We start from the raw sequence: 17,654 nt of genomic DNA, 5'->3' as shown, positions 1-17,654 counted from the left end.
CGTATGAGTAATATGCCCTTAATACTATACTTAAAAGCTAAAAAATCAAAACCCAACTATGATAATTATTTCTATAAATTATTTTTCATCTCTTCATAACAAAAATCAAAATCTAAGCCCACCCTGCGTATGAGTGACATCCATTACCTCTGTAATCAGTCAAGTAACTAGTTCTATAACTAGTTACCCACTTAATGAAATCCATTTAAAAAGGCCATTTTTATCTTGTGGGGACTTTAAATTTCGCTTTATTTAATTTATAATATTTTGTGTAGACTGTTCAACGCCAGAGTGACAGAACACGTATTATTTTCATTCTTTTGGATTGTATTTTCTTGATATTCGTTTTTTTTTTTATAATTTTTGTTGTGTCCTTAAGGACTCACGGAAGCTGTGGTGGCTGGTTACATATTCCGTGCTCCTTTCTCTCTATCTCTCTCTGGTAAAACGTGTTCTGTCGGATATCCACTCTGAAAAAACACATGTTTCCCGGTTTCAAGCTCTCTCTCCATTTTGATCCTTTCTCTGTTCATAATAGTTTGATTTTTTGTTATATTTTTTTTTTTCATATTTTTTCTTTTGATTTTTGTGTTTTGTTTTCCATTATCCTGATCCATTATCCTGATCCATTATCCATTTGTCTAAATATCCTGCTAACCACCTAGTGCCCTGGGAAACAAGCGTTGGTGGCTTGATGTTCTTGATAGTACTGGCTATTATATTATATTATTTTTTTAATATAATATATTTTATTTTTTTCTGGACCTAACGCCAGCGCTCGTGCACCGCCGGGTTGGAGAGCACGGTCTTTTGGAGATCCTGTTCGTGTTGTTGCATCAAAGGATGCTTCATGGCCGGCACCGAAGCGGCCTGATGTCCACGCCCACTGCTCCGATGCGAGTGATGACCCCCATGGTTGTGGGTGCGGGTATGGGAGTGGGAATGGGAGTGGGAGTGCCTCTGGAAGCTGGGCAGCGGCGCCTTCTTCTCGTGCGCCAGTTCGGTGTAGGCCAATTTGCGACGCTGCTGCGGCGGTATCTTCTTGCAGTGGCACATCTGATGGATGTGCAGCGTCCGCTCCAGATCGAAGCGACGATCGCAGAACTTGCACTGGCTGCCGGCCGTCAAGGTCGTATTACTATCACGGGGACGTCGTCCGCGAAAGCGCACCTTGAAGTCATCGTCGTGGGTCCGCCGGTGGGCGCCCAGCAGCGATCGAATATGAAACTTGGCGCCACACACACCGCACGTGTATGTCGGTTGTGGTTCTGCCGGCGGCGGATAGCTGCCCAAATTCTCATTCAAATCCAGACGTCCGAACTCATCCTCCATCCCACCGTCACCGTCCTCCTGCAGCAGGACCTCTTGAAGGCGACGTGCTTTGGAGGATCCGGTACCGTTACGTTGGGCGGCCAGCAAAGCGGCCAGTTCCGCTTCGGCCACAGGATCTCGGGGCGTTAGTCCATTCCGGCGTGGTGACTCCATAAATACTTCGGGCAGTCACAATACAAAATGTGTGTTAATAAAATGTGTAAAAAAAATGAATTGTTTTAGTAAATTTAAAAAAAATTAAACATAAAAAGTGTATAAACTCCGGGAAGGTGAAAATTTGGACTGAGGTTTCTCGAATATGTTTGGTGGCAGTTTGGGTTTAAAATGAAAGTCACAGGTTGCTTGGATTGGGTTTTTTTTTTAATTTTTAGAGTTCCAAGGCCTACTTGGTAGTCTTTTTTGAGGTTAGGTGGTTTTCAGGGTTGTCATGTCAATATATATTGGTCTTTTTAGAGGTTAGGTGGTTTTCAGGGTCGCCATGTCCATATATAATGTCATTTTGGGGTTGTCTAAGGTGTCTATGAGTAGGTTTTGAATTTTATGTCATTTTTAAAAAGATTTTTATGATGTTTTTAAGTTATAGTTCTCATAAGATACTTAAAATTAAAGTAAAAAAAAATTAAGAATCTTAAGGAAGTACCGGGTATCATATATTCCATAAACTCCACTTTATAACTCTTATATTATATCTTATATTATTATACCCCTTCACTCACCATTATATGGCGTCCTGGCTCTTGATCTTGGCTTCTGTTTCGGCGATGGCGTCTCATCTCTCATGGGCAGTGACACTCCCATCTGGGGTTGCTTCTTCGCCTGTCTCCGACGATGTCCTGCCGCCGAATCATTGCCGGCACCACCGCCGCCGCCGATGGGGGCGCCACCGGCTCCACCAATTCTACCGCCCGCACCACGTCGCCCTGGACGAGTGGGTGGCGCTGAGGCGCGATTCGATTCGGAGAGATAGATCAGTTGGCGTTCAACCGCCTTGCGGGAGTTCTCCACCTCCTTCTCGAGACCGTCCGGCCGGGTGTTGTGGGTGGCGTGGGCGTGGGCGTGGTTGTGTCGGTTGCTGTGCGCCGTATTTCCATAATTAGTGTGTCGTTTGCCGCGTTTGAACTTCGCGGTCGCTTTTTGAGATTTGCTCATTTTGTGTTTTATTGTATTTTAGAAGTTGATTCGAATCGAAGCAGTGTAAAAGTAAAACTGAGCTCTACGAATCGCTTCGGTCTGATATTGAAACGAAAGCGACTTCAAGGCCTGCTTCGAAAACAGAAAATTTTAAACCAAAAAGGACTTTTTTTAGCTTGTTCTGCAACCATTTGAAACTTGGCTAAATAAGTGTTACCATTTCTAAATAAGTTTGCTTACCATTTATGACTATTTATTGTTTTTTCTATATTTTTAATCTTTTATATAACAATTTTAATATTTTAAAGTTATATAATTAATTAAAAAAAAAAAAACGTTATTCCTTGGCGGGAAATACAAAAATATTTTACATTTAAAATAATAAATCAAGTAGGCTTTTGTTTATATTTCACATAAAATTAAAAACCATCTACAACTTGGTTCATTTTTTATTTTAAAAAATAATAATCTTGATTAAAATAAAGTTGGCTTAGTTTATAAACCAACAGGTGGCGCCACTCTCTAAGACTGGCCACACTTTTAAATTTTGGGGGCTACCCACTCGCGACCATGGCATTTCCGTCAGTCTCGAGGCCTGGTCACACCGCGCTCCGCAATCGCATGTAGGAAAACTGTGAGTTGAAGCCAAATTGAACTGAAATCGAGTGAAACGTGCAACAGAACGCGCGCCCCCCCAAGCCAGCTGCCCTGCCACCTGCTCTGTGCTCTATATTATAGTTGAACAGGAATATGAGTGATACGCGCGATCAGATATTGGAGCAAATCAAAGTGCAAGGCGATCTCGTCCGACAACTGAAAGCTGCCAAGGAGTCCAAAGAGAAGGTCAGTAGTTGCCTCCATCTCATGTTCATTTTGCATCCTTTTTAAGTGCTTGTGTGGAGTGTGAGTGTGTGTGTGTGTGTGTGTGTTACCTTGCAACTCCCCCGCCAATATCCCCCCTAACCCCCACACCCCCCATGCGCAGAATGTCCGGGCATTGTGTGTGTACACGAAATAAGTGCATTTGTTGCTGTAATTGCCACCTAACCCCCCTCGCTTCTCCCATCGTTCGTCACTAACCCCAAAAAAAAAAATAAAATAAAATAAAATAATAGATATACAGTATGCCCTGTTGCACTGCAATCTGTAGCACGAATTTCGTCAGACACGACCTGAGACATTCATCACAGTCCCCCCCTCCCCCCTTAAAAAAAGAGCCAAAAAAAAAATCCAACTTGTGATTCATGAATCCATGCTGTGTTGGCAGTGGAATCTATTGAATTTTTGCAGTAATTAGATTGAGTGCGGCAACAACAACAACAAAAACAACAGCAACTGCTGCTGCAAAAAGAAGTAGAAACAAAAAAAAAAGAAAAAAAAAAACAACAAAAAACAAAGAGCGCGCGCTCTGCAAACTTTCACATTTACATTCGTGCCACCGCTCTCTTGTTGTTATTTGCGTCTCGCTCTGGTCTGTGACAGGCATGCATAGCTGCTCTCATTGCATTACGGAACTTCAACCAGTGGCGTAGGTTGGGGCTTCCACAAAGGGGAAGGGGGATTTACTAAGATTAAATATTTAAAAACAGGAAATGATAAGATAAATTGATAAAATAAGCTGTTAAGATAAAATAGTATTTAGTTATAACTGTTAGTTATGGTAACCCCCTTTGAAACCTACGCCACTGACCCCCAACTGCATGGCTCCCCTTTCTCACAGCTTCTTGCACGTTTATGTATGTGTGTGTGTGTGAGTGTTCTATGACCGACTGACTGACTGGCAGAGAGAGAGAGGGCCAGGGAGAGAGAGACTTAACTGAACTGGTCAAGCAGGAGGCATGCACTAAGGCACATGGTGGTTATAGCAATTATATGAAACCTGCTAGACAAGATCTACCTCCCTACCTCCCTGCCTACCTGCCTCCCTGCCAATGCAACATATGATTAGCCTATAAGAAACCCCCCCTCCCCACAAAACGAGCAAATGTCAAGAGTGTGAGTGCAGTTATGATGGCCGCCAAGATCAGCTGATTTGGCCGGAAGGCGCCACCTTGCGGTGGTGTTTCAGTGTAACTGTGTGTCTGTGTGGAATGATGTCCTTGAACTCGTGGGGGGAATCGCGTTAGAAAGCTTCCATAAGAAAAAAAAATAAAAAAAAAACAAAAAATCGCGTCACTTTCCTGTTATTTCAAGTGTCAGATAAAAAAAAGTGTTCGGTTTAAATTTCGAAAAAAAAACCTGTTTCGAAACAGGAAAAAAAAAAATAAGAAATATTAATCAGCGCTGACGGTCAATGGAACGCAATATTGAATGATTTTTTTTTTATCTCTAATAATTTAATTTTTAATTTGTAATTTGCTTCAGCTGCACACCCAAATAGCCAAACACACACACACCCACACACTCGCACACTAAACACATACACGCATTGGTTTTTTGTACATTAACTGCATTTCGTCACTAACACTAATTAGTTGTAAAAATAAGACATTTTGAGAAAGTAACGAAAGAAAAATAGTTTAAAAAAAAAGTCTTAGATTTTAATGAGTTTCATTATTGTTGTTGTTGTTCAATTAGGTTTGAAAAAAAAAACGAAAAGAGAATTGCAAGAAAAAGAAAGAAAGTTGTTGCTAATTTTGAGCAAATTATAAATAAAAAAAAAAATTAAATAAGGAAAAAAAAAAAGAAAAACCAAAAAAAACAAAACACATGTTGCGTTCAATTGGCCGCCAGTGGCGCTGTAGTGCTGCGTTTCAGTGTGCAACGTTCCAGACGGCGCCCTCTGGCGGCGGGCGTTCAAGCTCTGCCCAAGTTCCCGCCCAACAACCACAGCAACAACAACAACAACAACATGAGAAACAACAACAACAGCAAGAACAAGAGCAACTCCAGCAGGTTAGCATCTAAGCAATATACCCCCACCCCCTTCACATCTAGCCACAAAAATCTAATTGTAATCTCCTTCTTAATTCCAGATCGATGAGGAAGTCTCCCGCCTGCTGGCCTTGAAGGCCAAGCTGGGCGGCGATGCCACGCCCGCCAATCAGAAGTTCACCTTGAAGACGCCCAAGGGCACACGGGACTATGGTCCGCAGCAGATGACGCTGCGTCAGGGTGTACTCGACAAGATCGTGCAGGTCTTCAAGCGTCACGGTGGCGAGGCTATCGATACACCTGTCTTCGAACTGAAGGTGAGTGTCCAGGGTGGGGTTTCAAAACAGGGAGGGGGATATTTTGGAGTCTAAAAGGTGTAGGTGGGTGTCCTGGGTGGGGGATTAGGTTTTGAAAGTGGAGAGGGGAGATCTCTTAGTCTCCATAAGGTAGATTCTTTAGAATCTTTGGTAGATTATTAGAACTTTAGATACGTTCTTGTTGGAGGCCTTCTTCTGAGTATCCCTCTTCCTTCTTAAAGAGTGTCCTTTTGTCCGTTAAACTGTTTATAAGGAAACTATTCCTATAAATACGACTATATCCTATCAGAAACCTTGTCCATTTAGGAAACTCTATGGGATCTCTAGTTTCTGAACTATAAATTCTGAACTATCTATAAATATCTAAAAGATACAGAATTGCAATGAAGTTAGTGTCCTTTTGTCCGTGTGTCCGCAAAGCTCTCCATACTATATCTTCTATAATCTCCTAGAATCTATTCTAAACTATATCCTATCTGAATCCTATATCCTCCATAGGTTCCATACTACAGATCTCTAAATATCTAAAAGATAATAAATTTAAAAAAATATTTAAAAGATAAATAAGACTAGAATCTCAGCCATTTCATCTCTAAAAAGTTTAAATAGAACTCCAAGTTCCGCACAACTGATTTAAAAAAAAAACCAGCTAACCTTGAAATACTATAAATAATTAATAAATAATGATTAAAAAACTAAAAATAAAATCTATTTTCCAGGAAGTGCTAACTGGAAAGTACGGCGAGGACTCAAAGCTAATCTACGACCTGAAGGATCAGGGCGGGGAGATCCTCTCCATGCGATATGACCTCACGGTGCCCCTGGCCCGCTACCTGGCGATGAACAAGATCTCGAGCATCAAACGCTATCACATCGCCAAGGTCTATCGGCGGGATAATCCCGCCATGACCAAGGGACGCTACCGGGAGTTCTACCAATGCGATTTCGACATTGCCGGCACCTATGATCCCATGCTGGCCGATGCCGAGTGCGTCAAGATCGTGGCCGAGATCCTCGATACCCTGGACATTGGAGACTATGTGATCAAGTTGAATCATCGCCAGCTGCTGGACGGAATGTTCGAGGCGTGCGGTGTCCCAGCGGATAATTTCCGGGCCATTTGCTCAGCGGTGGATAAGCTGGACAAGGTAATAAGGATATACTCTCTCTACTTAAGTCCTTGCTAACCAGGATTCTTACTTTTTAGTCACCCTGGGAGGATGTGCGCAAGGAGATGGTGGAGGAGAAGGGCCTGGACGAGGCGGCGGCGGATCGGATTGGGGAGTATGTCCGTCTAAGTGGCGGCACTGAGCTGGTGGAACAGCTCCTGGCCGATGCCAAGCTGAAGGCTGTGCCCAATGCCGTCAAGGGGCTGGAGGGCATGCAACTCCTACTCAAGTACTGCTCCATCTTCGGTCTGGAGAAGCGGGTTAGCTTCGATCTGAGTCTGGCCCGTGGCCTCGACTACTACACCGGCGTCATCTACGAGGGTGTGCTCAAAGGCGAGTCCGCCTCCGTGGCCACAACGCCCGTAAAGACATCCCGTCAGAATGGCGACCAATCGAACGAACCGGCCACTGTGGGATCTGTGGCGGGTGGCGGTCGTTATGATAATCTGGTGGGTATGTTCGATCCCCGGGGCAAGGCAGTACCCTGTGTGGGTGTCTCCATTGGCGTGGAACGGATCTTCTCGGTGCTGGAGGCGAGGGCAGCGGCCGGTGGCCAGAAACTGCGCACCAGCGACGTGGAGGCGTATGTGGCCTCCGCCCACAAGGGATTACACGAACAGCGCCTTAAAGTCCTCAACCAGCTATGGGATGCGGGCATCAAGGTGGGTCTCTCGTCTCTATGATTCTATTCCTTGATTCTATTGATATTTTTGGATATTTTACCAGGCGGAGCACTCCTATAAGTTGAATCCCAAGCTGTTGGTGCAACTGCAGCACTGCGAGGAGCATCAGATACCCTTGGTGGTGGTTCTGGGCGATGCCGAGCTGGCCCAGGGATTGGTGAAGCTGCGGGAGGTGACCACACGTCAGGAGACGAACGTGAAGCTGGAGGATCTGTCCGCCGAGATACGGAGGCGCCTCCACTCGGCCGCCTAGGCCTCTCCTCCCTGATCCTTGATATTATCGCTGGATAGCACTTTGCTCCTAATTTATGAAAACCATCCAACCTCCTCCTCCTTCTCCTCCTCCTCCCAAAAAAAAATAGCTAAAGAATTGAATTCACCGACCAGCTGATCACATCGAAGTGTATAGATTATCAAATGAATTTTTTTTTTTTTGTGTATCCTATTTTGTATCCTATACGTTTTTGTATTTTGGGTGTCCTGGCCGAAGGCGCCTCGTGCTACTAGGCTTAGGTCTACTGTGTAACCGTAGGAGTAAGTTATACGGACAACTTATACCAAAATGAACGCTAAAAAAAAGAGTTGAATAAAAAATAAATCGCATTTAAGTAATTGTCTTTTATTTGTAACTGGGTTTAAGGACTAAGAATTTAAATTTAAGATTATTTTTAAGATAAATGTTACTTACTGTCCACCCTCTTCTCTTGTATTAATAATTTTAAATACAATTTTCAGGATCTGATATTCGACCAGGAGTGGAGAGGCGTCTGAAGACCTGGCCAAGATGCCGGAGACGCTGCCCGCGACAGCCACGGTGACGGCGTCGAGCATCGATTGCACCGTCGCGGTGCTGAAGGTGCCCACGCCCACCCTCCAGCTGCCGCAGGTGTGCAACCTCCAGAGCCTCGGGCTCATCATGGAGCCCAACAACATTAACATTGAGCTCAATCCCGCCGCCATGTCGGGCTTCAAGGTGAGTGCTTCATTTCATTTCGTGGTTATATCGGAAATATATCGAATTAATCGATAATTATAAGAATTCAGTTGAATAAAATAAAACTTGTTGACCAAAATTTGTTAAAAAGCGAGTCTAAAGTAGTTATTTTTTTAGAAACTATTGCTAAAAATGTCAGGAATAATTAGAAAACTATCGAAATAATCGATAACTATCAGGTTTTATTTGAATTATCATTTTAGTCGAATAAAATACAACTTTTTGACGAAAATGTGTCAAAAAGAGAGTCTAAAGTAGTAACTTTTTAGAAACCATTGCCAAAAGTGTCAAAAATAATTTGAAAACTATCAAAATAATCGATAATTAACTGGTTTCAGTTGAATAAAATAAAATTTGGACTAAAACTGGTCAAAAATAGAGTATAAAGTGGACAACTTTTCAAGGAACACAAAGAGAAATGCCTATAAAAAATAAAAAACTATCGAAATAATCGATAATTATAGGGTTTCTGTTTAAAAAAAAATAATACTTACAGGAAAACTTGTCAAAAACTAGAATCTTTCAAGGAACTATAGACATAAATGTCAATTATAAGTTGAAAACTATCGAAATAATCGATAATTAACAGGTGTTAGTTGAATAAAATCAAATTTAGACGAAAAATGATCAAAAAGAGTGTATAAAGTGGACAATTTTTAGGAACAAATGTCTAAATATATAGAAAAATATCAAAATAATCGATAACTATCGGTCTTGTTAATTGAATGGAGTATTGCAATAAAAGTTCCTGAAAAGCCATGAATATTTTATCCTTCACCCGTTCAAAACCGAGAAAAACATCTTAATTTGAACGAAAAACGACATTTTGGTTTATTCGAAATGGATTGTAGAAGTCCAGCTCCATGGAGAGTAGCTTTATGAAGAGTAGCTCCATAGGAAATAGCTCCTTAGAGAGTAGCTCCATAGAAGGTAGCTCCATAGAGAGTAGCTCCCATGGAGTAGGAGGCTTCGTAAAGAGGTTATGGAGAATGCCCCGATTGTAGGTGCAAGTCCAAGTGTTACAATTTTGATTATCCTGGAACATAGAACTATTTAACAATTTGAAATCTCTGGAGATCTCTGGAACAGTGCCAGAGATATAGGGATCAGAGATTTAAGTCACTTATTGCGGTTCAACTTCGGTAGGGTCCCATCACGGTTCTGGGAGCCCCCGGAAACGGGCATACCCGAGTTGGTGGTGACCCTGCCTCTCAAGTCATTGGTGTTGGGCTTCTCCTCGTCCGATGTGGTGTCTGGTGGCAGTTCCACCTCGCCAATCACCTCCCGGATGGTAGCACGACGCTGATAGCTTCCCGAAGTAGCACGACGGGATGGACGAGATGGTGGTGGTGGTGCCGGTGCTGATGAAGATGGTGGTGGTGGTGGCGCCGGTGAGGATGGAGATCGTGGAGCCCGTGGAACGGTCACTTCTGGCGTGGACAGCACTGGCTCGAATGTGGCAGCACAGCGATTAAAAAGCATGTTGAATCCCACCATGAGGCGATCCGCCAGAAAGACCAACGGCTCATCGATACTCGGTCCTAGGATCACGGGACCCGAGAAATTCGGATCGATGCACTCTTCGGCGGTGCGAGGCACTGGCTTATCCTCTGCCGCTTGTTCCTCCATATCGGAGGCCTGGAACTTCTGCTTGATGTACTGGAGGAAGTTGCTGAAGCCAGACTTGATCTGCTCCAGGGATCCGAGTGTCTTCTCCCGGGCCAGAGGTTCGTTGGACAGCTGCCACGACAACTCGAACAACCAGGCCAGCTTGGGGTCCTCCTCGGGACGGTAAGTGTGAGGCTCCTGCTTCTGGAGACGGCTATAGACGGCGCTCACCTCCTGGATGTACTGCATCAGCTCCTCCCGGCTACCGAAGGTCGGTAGCTCATGGGTCTCGCATCCTCTGGGCTGGGATGGAGCCGGAATCTCATCAGTGTTACTGCCCTTGGGTTGGGATTGTTCAGGAGTCTGATCAGAGTTGCTAGTCTTGGCCTTGGGGGTCCTGGCCTTGATGGACTTGGACCTACTGGACCTGGTCCTGCTGGTCATATCCCTAATGGACCTGGGCTTGTTGGACTTGGTCTTGCTGGTCTTGCCATCAGTCTTGACTGGAGAGTCAGGTGTCTTGTCCGGAGAATCAGGTGTCTTGTCCGGAGAATCAGGTGTCTTGTCTGGAGAATCAGACGTCTTGTCTGGAGAATCAGGTGTCTTGTCTGGAGAATCAGACGTCTTGTCTGGAGAACCAGATGCTTCGGTATTCTGAACAGTCTTTGTGTTGGATGCGGCGACTTCAGTAGCCACACTTGATCGGGAACTATACACCGACTTGGGATTCCAGTGTAGAACCATCACGGGATTGGATTCATCGTTCAATTGCGGATCACGTGAGGCATCATGCTTGAGATCACGTGAGGCAACACGTTGGGGTTCCCGTGAGGCATCAAGTCTGGCGTCACGTGAGGCATCAAGATTGGGGTTACGTGAGGCAACTCGTTTGGAGTCACGTGAGGCAGTAAGTTTCGGATCACGTGAGACATCAAGTCGGGGATCGCGTAAGACATCACGTTGGGGGTCACGTGAAGCAACACGCGAGTCATCACGCTTGGTGTCACGTGAGGCAACTCTTTTGGAGTCACGTGAGACATCAAGTTTGGGTTCACGTGAGGCAACACGTGAGGCATCAAGTTTAGGGTCCCGTGCTGATTCACATTTAGAGTCACGTGAGGCATCACGTTTTAGGTCACGCAAGACATCAAGTCGGGGGTCCTGTGCAGAGTCACATTTAGGACCACCTGTGGAGTCACATCTGGGGTCGCGCGAGGCATCACGTCTGGGCTCCCGTCTGGGGTCACATTGAGGATCACCACTGGTATCAGGTTTAGTATCACGCTTGGAGTCACGACTGGCATCACGACTGGCATCACGTCTGGTATCAGGTTGGGGGTCACATTCAGGATCAGGTTTGAGGTCACATTCGGGGTCATAATCAGGATCAACTTTCTTGAATTCGGGACGAAATACAGCCTCCAATTCGGGCCAAACAGGCTCCAATTTGGGCCCACATTCAGGCAGGCATTTGGCAACGCGTTTTTTGACGTTACACTTGGGATCCAAAATGGGCTCACCAATCTCCTCAACCTGAAGACTGAAGTTCGGATCGTATGTGAGGCTACGACCGCCACGGGCACGATCCAACATATCCGAATCGCAGCCAATCTGTTTTAACTCCTCGACAGACTCGACCCCTTCCCACACCCTCTGGCGGACTTTCAGGTTCGCAGCAGCCTTGGCCCGCGAGATACGATCCTCTTCAGTCAAAATGATCCTGACGATGCAGTTCTTCGGTTTGCACTCCTCGCGGAATAGAGTCCGCAGAGTGCTCTTGACATCCCGGGGAATGATTTGCCTCCCGGGATCCGACGAGACATATAACAAATAGCGACCAGACGACTTCAAGTCGGCGAAACGATTGCTAGCAGGATCGCTCTCGTCGATTGGAGCTTGAGCTAAGAGTGAACTCAAGATCTCCGAGTTAAAATATTTGCTCATTTTGACTGAGCACTTATATCTTTACGATATTGAAATTATATTTTTCAATTTCAAACTTTATTTTCCAAATTCTCAATTTCAGTTTGAAATTTTATTCTCTTATATTTTTTTTCTTCACTTAAATCACTTTTCACTTTTCAGTTTTCACTTTTTTAGTTTCGTACGCTTTCGAGAGAGATCACGAGACGAATGACTGGAATCCAGATGGGGTGAGACCTACATCTGAAGTTTTGGAAACCAGCCTACTGTTTTTGGAAAAAGTTGTTAGAAAAAATACAGGACATAAGGGGTGTAATGGGAAGAGGACTTTTGGAGGGAAGAAGGGCTAAAGGGGGGATCGGAAAAGGTCTATTGTAAGACTAGGAGTATCTCTTGAGTATTACATTATTTTATTAGAGTTATTATATCTCTCGTAGTAGAAGAACTAGCAACATTCGTCCTCTACTCCTTACCCATTGTAGTTCCACATATGTCTTACTATCTTGGGTCTGTCTCCATTAGCCGTACATTATGCGGCAGCGCCCCTTGGTCGCCTGGAAGCGGAAACAGCCAGAAATTATAGCTTTTTTTGTCTTTTAAATCACATAACTACAACTGAAAAGAAAACCCACTGTTACCCAAGGTTAGGGTTTCTGTTCCTTTGCATACCATTATGTCCTTTTCGTCCTTTTTGTTCTTTTTTTGTTGTTTTTTTGTTTTGGGTTAGTTAATTCATCACTGCTCCCTGATTCTGGCATCTCTTAATTTAATTATGCAACAGCAGAAAAATGTCAAACGGTCCTCCGCGGTCGTTCATCGCCTCGTTTTTACACTCGAATTGAGTCCTGATTGAGGCTGTCCTTTCTGCCAGATCCTTTTTCCCCCTCCACCCCTTGCATTTCTTATGCTTCAGTGCGTGCAATTTGATGGCAAGGTGCCAGGAGGGGGAGGGCACTGGCACTGGCACTGGCACAGGGACAGGCTTCTCCCGAAACTCCTCATTCAAATGACCCAACTGATTTCCGTTTCAGAATTTTCAGATTCAGAGATCCTGGATCTGACAGGACGCCGTCGCAGTTCTCTGCCTCGTCCACTCCCCTTCCTCTAATACAGCCCAGGCTAATACAGTTTTAATATGAAATTTCATTTCATTTCAGCGATTGTCCAACAATTTGTTGTTGTCTCTGCTCTGCTCTGCTCGGCTCTGCTCTGCTCTGCTGTTGCTGACATGTCATCCCACTGTGATGAAACTGAAGTTCGTCCAGGGGTCGCACAGTGGGATGGAGTAGGGGATCTTTTAGATAAAAATAATAAGGAAAGAAATAATGCATTTTTCATAGAGAGGTTTTTGAAAAAAGGCATAGAAATATTTAAAAACAACTTACTTCTAGTATCTTTACTTTTATCTAGTAGTATCTCTTTAGATACAATTACTTTATCTTTAGTATCTTTGGTTTCTTAGGATTTCCTTTTAGTTGATTAGTTAGTTAGTTTAGTTGACTTTTAGTCGATTTTGTTTAGTTGGGAAATATAAGCCACTTTTTTATCTCATAATATTTAAAACATAATATAATAACATCATATTTAACTAAAATATGTTGCATTTCATAATATTTAACTAAGAAATGTTATACGTATATTATAATGTTTAAGTAAAAAAATGTTATATATTATAATTTTTAACTAAAAAAATTGTATATATTATAATATTTAGCTAAAAAATGTTTTTTTTTTCAAATATTTTACTAAGAAACTACTCAGACCAGAGAAAATACATTTTAAATTGTTTCTTTTTAGCTGTCTTGACGTTTTTTTTTATTCCATTTTTAAAAATCATTAATTTTTAAGTTAAAATTGCTTTTTTGAAGCCTTCTGGGTCAGAATTCTATTATAATATGTATTATATTATACTCTTATGTAGATCTATTCTATTATTATAGTAGATCTATTATTATATTCTATTTTAATATTAAATTATAGCTAAAAAAAACTGTGTAGCTTAAAAAGTTAGAATCAAAGATAAGTTTCAAAACTATTAAAAAAGAAAGAATTTTTAAAAAATAATTTCCTTTATCTTATATTAAGTTATACTTATCTTAAGCACTTTAAAACGCCATAATTATTTACTTTCGATAAATAACAAACAGGTAAAAAACAAACAAACAAATCACATTCTAAGACCCATTGTAATCCCACTTTTGTGGTCACTTACCCCACTGTGCCTGCCACTGTGGAAAGGGTGGTGTGCTGATGTCGGTGGTGGTGGTGGTTGTCTGGAGGGATTGCAGTGGATTTTGTTGGCCTAGGGTTTCGAGGTCGCCCTTCACAGTCTACATAGTGTTTCAAAATACGAATCAGATTCGAAATAAACCCTGGATGTGAGTGTGTGGAAAGCAGAGCAGAGCAGAGCGAGGCAGTGATTTGTTTCCAGGGCGCACTTCAAAATCGCCCCTGTTTTGGAGGGGAACTCTCTGACATCGTTCAATGCTTCTAATTTACGGATTAATGAAGGCACAATTTTTACATATGGAAATGGAAATGGAAATGGTATAACTTTGGCGATCGTGGGAAGCGATTAGAGAGTGGTGCTGCGGTGGCTTTTGGGATGGGATTTTTTTTCGGATTTCGGTGGTGCAGAGAGTGGTCGCCAGGAGCTCTGGTGGTCGTCCAAACCCAAACCCATTGGCATTGATGGATTGGCCCATAAATTTGTGATTTGTTAAGCTCGACTGCCATTTTCCAGCCATGAAGTCGTAAGTCGATCGACAAAAGTTAATTTCCAAAAAAAAAAAAAAAGGGGTTGCTACCGTAATTGCATTTGATTTAATTTCAGATTTTAATCACTTTTCTGGTCAGTTTTGGGGTCAAGCTTAGATGGCCTATAAATATTACTTAGCCTCATCTCCTATCTTAAGAGCAGAATAAAAATAAATCCCTTGGGTACAAAAATAGAGCTATAATATTCCACTTCCTATAATAATAGCTACTACTCTTCTATAACTTTTCTAATACACTAATAATATTAATAAAGATTATCACCAAAATGGCTATGGATCTGGAATCTAGCCCGAAAATCGGATTGAAAGTCATAAATACGGCGGCGCTCACCTCGTTCATCTCATCCGTCCGGATTTCGTCTCTCCGTCTCCGATAGTATCTCTCTGCCACCGTGGAAGTGTGGACAGTGTGTAAGTGAGAGAGCGGGGAGGGGAGGGTGGGTGGGGGGTGGCGACACGCGACGGCAGTTGCTTATCGCGGGTGACCAGAGAACCGCCACGTGCGATTTCGTTGCCAATTTCATTCATAGTTTGGCCAGCTCATGTGTTCTCCCACAATCGGGGTCAACAAAATAGGTAGTAAGGGGTTACTTATTATTTAAATATATTATTTAAATTTTTAAAAGATTTCTTTTCTTTGAGTCCATAATTGTAATACTCTTTTTTTGAAAAAGAGTCCATAAATTGTCTATAAAATAATAAATATAATAATTATAATAATAATAATAATAATAATAATAATAATAATAATAATAATAATAATAATAATAATAATAATAATAATAATAATAATAATAATAATAATAATAATTAATAAAATATATAACAAAAAAAAAAGAATATTTGTATATATACATTTAAATAAATATGAATTCAATTTTAAAACATATTTTAAAAGTGTTTTTTTTTGTAGCTTGAATGGTAACATTATTATAACGATTCACATTTACATTACTAACTTCTAAAATTACATTTTTATTTTTAAAAGAATTAGAACTAACTTAATTTAAAATTTAAGCTAATCCAAAACTTCAATCTATATTATTCTTAATCTCTTTTGAACTTTAAAATGAAAATACTTGTAGATCTGGATAGATTTTAGATAGAAATAAAATATTTTTAGAATCATTTAATATATATATTTTTTTTAATTTAATTTTTTTATTTAAATCGTTTTATTGGTTCAAGAACACCATAACTCTATAAGTTTATATAATTTGATATTAATATTCTCGGTTATTATCTAACTTGCATTTATTTAAAATAATACCTCATTTTCATTCTTTATTTGTGAAAAATCTTCAAGATATGATATCTGTTTAAGATATTACATATTTTTCTTAATAATAATTTTTAATTGGCTCATGTTATTAATAATATCCTAGCTCCTTAAAATCTTGTAAAATTTTTTATATTTATTTATAACTTTCTCCCTTTTTACCTATTTTTGTACCCCCTATTGTTCGACTTAGTGGTGGGGTGAGTAAGTTAAAATATAACAAAGACAGTGAGCGGTACCAGCAAATTTGCGTGCAATCGTTTGCCTGCGTTTTTAATGACTTTTTCGACTTTGACTTCCCCAGGCCCCAGTAGACCACCCCTGACCCTGCCTGCATCCTCAGCACCCGCCATGGAGTGCATTTAATTCGATTATGAGACGCCGGGAGTGGTTCCCTGATATATAATAATATTTTCGGTGGTGGGTGGATGGCTGGATGGCTGGCTGGATGAATGGCTTGGGCCAAAAAGTAATTGAAACTCTGTCTGTGCGACGGAGTACAACTAATGTGGGTGTTAACGGTGTGTTAAGTGATTTTGCCATTTGTTCAGTAGAGATCGAACTCTAACCGAACTCTCTCTATCCAATTTTTGAGTTTGACTTATCCGGGGATAAGTATCTCCGACTCCGACTCCGACTCCGTCTCCCATCTCTGTCCCAAAAACACACACGCGTTTCGCACATATTTCAATCTTTTTCTCTCAATCGCTTTTCTTTGCTGGGAAAATTGAAAAACGACGAAAAGAGGGGGAGAGAACTTTTCATTTCCGTTTTAAAATCGACTTTTGGCAATTGGCACACAAATGTATCGGCTTACAACGCTCCTGTTGATTTTATTGGCCGTATTGTATTCCATTGTATTTTATTTTATGACGGGATTAGAACGTAGCTGAACGAAATATCTGAGAAAATTGAATTTAGGAGAGGTAGAGATATATTTTTCAAAAATAATATCTCAGTTTTATTTATTTTTTAACCCCGGAAATGGATACAGATGCAGATCTTTAAAAAACTAATGGGTTTTTTAGCTGAAATAAATTTTTTTTTTTAAATCTTTTATAAAAAATATTGTAAAATTTTCATCTAATAATTTTAGTTTGCTTTTTTTAATAGGTTTTTTGACTATTTTTCCTAATCCAGTTGGGAATTATAACAAGGGTTGTTACTTGTTCTTTGTTTTTTTGAGAACTATGTGAGAATTATAAGCTTAATAAATAAATAACCTAAAAATAATGATTATTATGATTTATTGTCTTAATTCTTATTAAAATTTGTTACAATTTCCTAGAAAAAATAATAAAACAATATTTTATCCAAAAAATATTTTATTCTCCACCAGATTTAATCACTTAATTTATTCGCAAAAGAAAACACCCAAAAATGATAATGATAATGAATAAGAAACAAAATTCATTATCATGCAGGACCCTAAATCCCAGTTTTTATCAAGCCATAAATATGGATTTTGTAGCCCATATTAGCTCCAAGTCCCCAGCTCGAGAGTGTCCTGGGTGCTGGTGGCCCAGGCTCGTTAATGGGTTAATTTAAATGTGCAATTTATCTTCGG

At 41.2% G+C, this 17,654-nt stretch overlaps 4 protein-coding genes across 5 annotated transcripts in view; 2 read left to right on the top strand and 2 right to left on the bottom strand.

Annotated features, from left to right (window-relative positions):
- Nucleotides 1-217: 217 nt before the first annotated feature.
- LOC6505069 lies at nt 218-2,549 on the bottom strand. The gene is made up of 2 exons (XM_001965483.3): nt 2,049-2,549; nt 218-1,490 (listed from the first exon to the last, which is right to left on the bottom strand). The coding sequence occupies exons 1-2, from the start codon at nt 2,479-2,481 to the stop codon at nt 766-768; spliced, it is 1,158 nt and encodes a 385-aa protein (XP_001965519.1). The 5' UTR covers nt 2,482-2,549; the 3' UTR covers nt 218-765.
- Nucleotides 2,550-3,168: 619 nt separating this feature from the next.
- Nucleotides 3,169-17,654, top strand: part of LOC6505194 — a 63,602-nt gene continuing 49,116 nt past the window's right edge. The window contains 2 exon segments of the mRNA XM_044717409.1: nt 3,169-3,306; nt 8,242-8,479. Of these exon segments, the coding sequence (XP_044573344.1) occupies nt 8,291-8,479 (189 nt within the window). The 5' untranslated portion in view covers nt 3,169-3,306; nt 8,242-8,290.
- On the top strand, nt 3,170-8,114 carry LOC6505191 (histidine--tRNA ligase, cytoplasmic). Of its 2 annotated transcripts, XM_044717408.1 has the most exons (6): nt 3,179-3,306; nt 5,041-5,358; nt 5,439-5,654; nt 6,374-6,802; nt 6,862-7,485; nt 7,550-8,114. In XM_044717408.1, exons 2-6 carry the CDS (start codon nt 5,173-5,175, stop codon nt 7,757-7,759), a joined length of 1,665 nt encoding a protein of 554 aa, XP_044573343.1. In that variant the 5' UTR covers nt 3,179-3,306; nt 5,041-5,172; the 3' UTR covers nt 7,760-8,114. The 2 variants fall into 2 exon arrangements, with proteins under 2 accessions (XP_014760311.1, XP_044573343.1); XM_014904825.3 differs by lacking the exon at nt 5,041-5,358 and having other exon boundaries at nt 3,170-3,306.
- On the bottom strand, nt 8,643-12,221 carry LOC6505068 (cyclin-dependent kinase 12). The gene has a single exon (XM_001965486.4). The coding sequence runs from the start codon at nt 12,050-12,052 to the stop codon at nt 9,620-9,622; it is 2,433 nt and encodes an 810-aa protein (XP_001965522.1). The 5' UTR covers nt 12,053-12,221; the 3' UTR covers nt 8,643-9,619.

The sequence above is a fragment of the Drosophila ananassae genome, chromosome XR (assembly GCF_017639315.1).
Source record: "Drosophila ananassae strain 14024-0371.13 chromosome XR, ASM1763931v2, whole genome shotgun sequence".
Lineage (NCBI taxonomy): Eukaryota > Metazoa > Arthropoda > Insecta > Diptera > Drosophilidae > Drosophila > Drosophila ananassae.
This window is presented reverse-complemented; position numbering and strand designations above follow the sequence as displayed.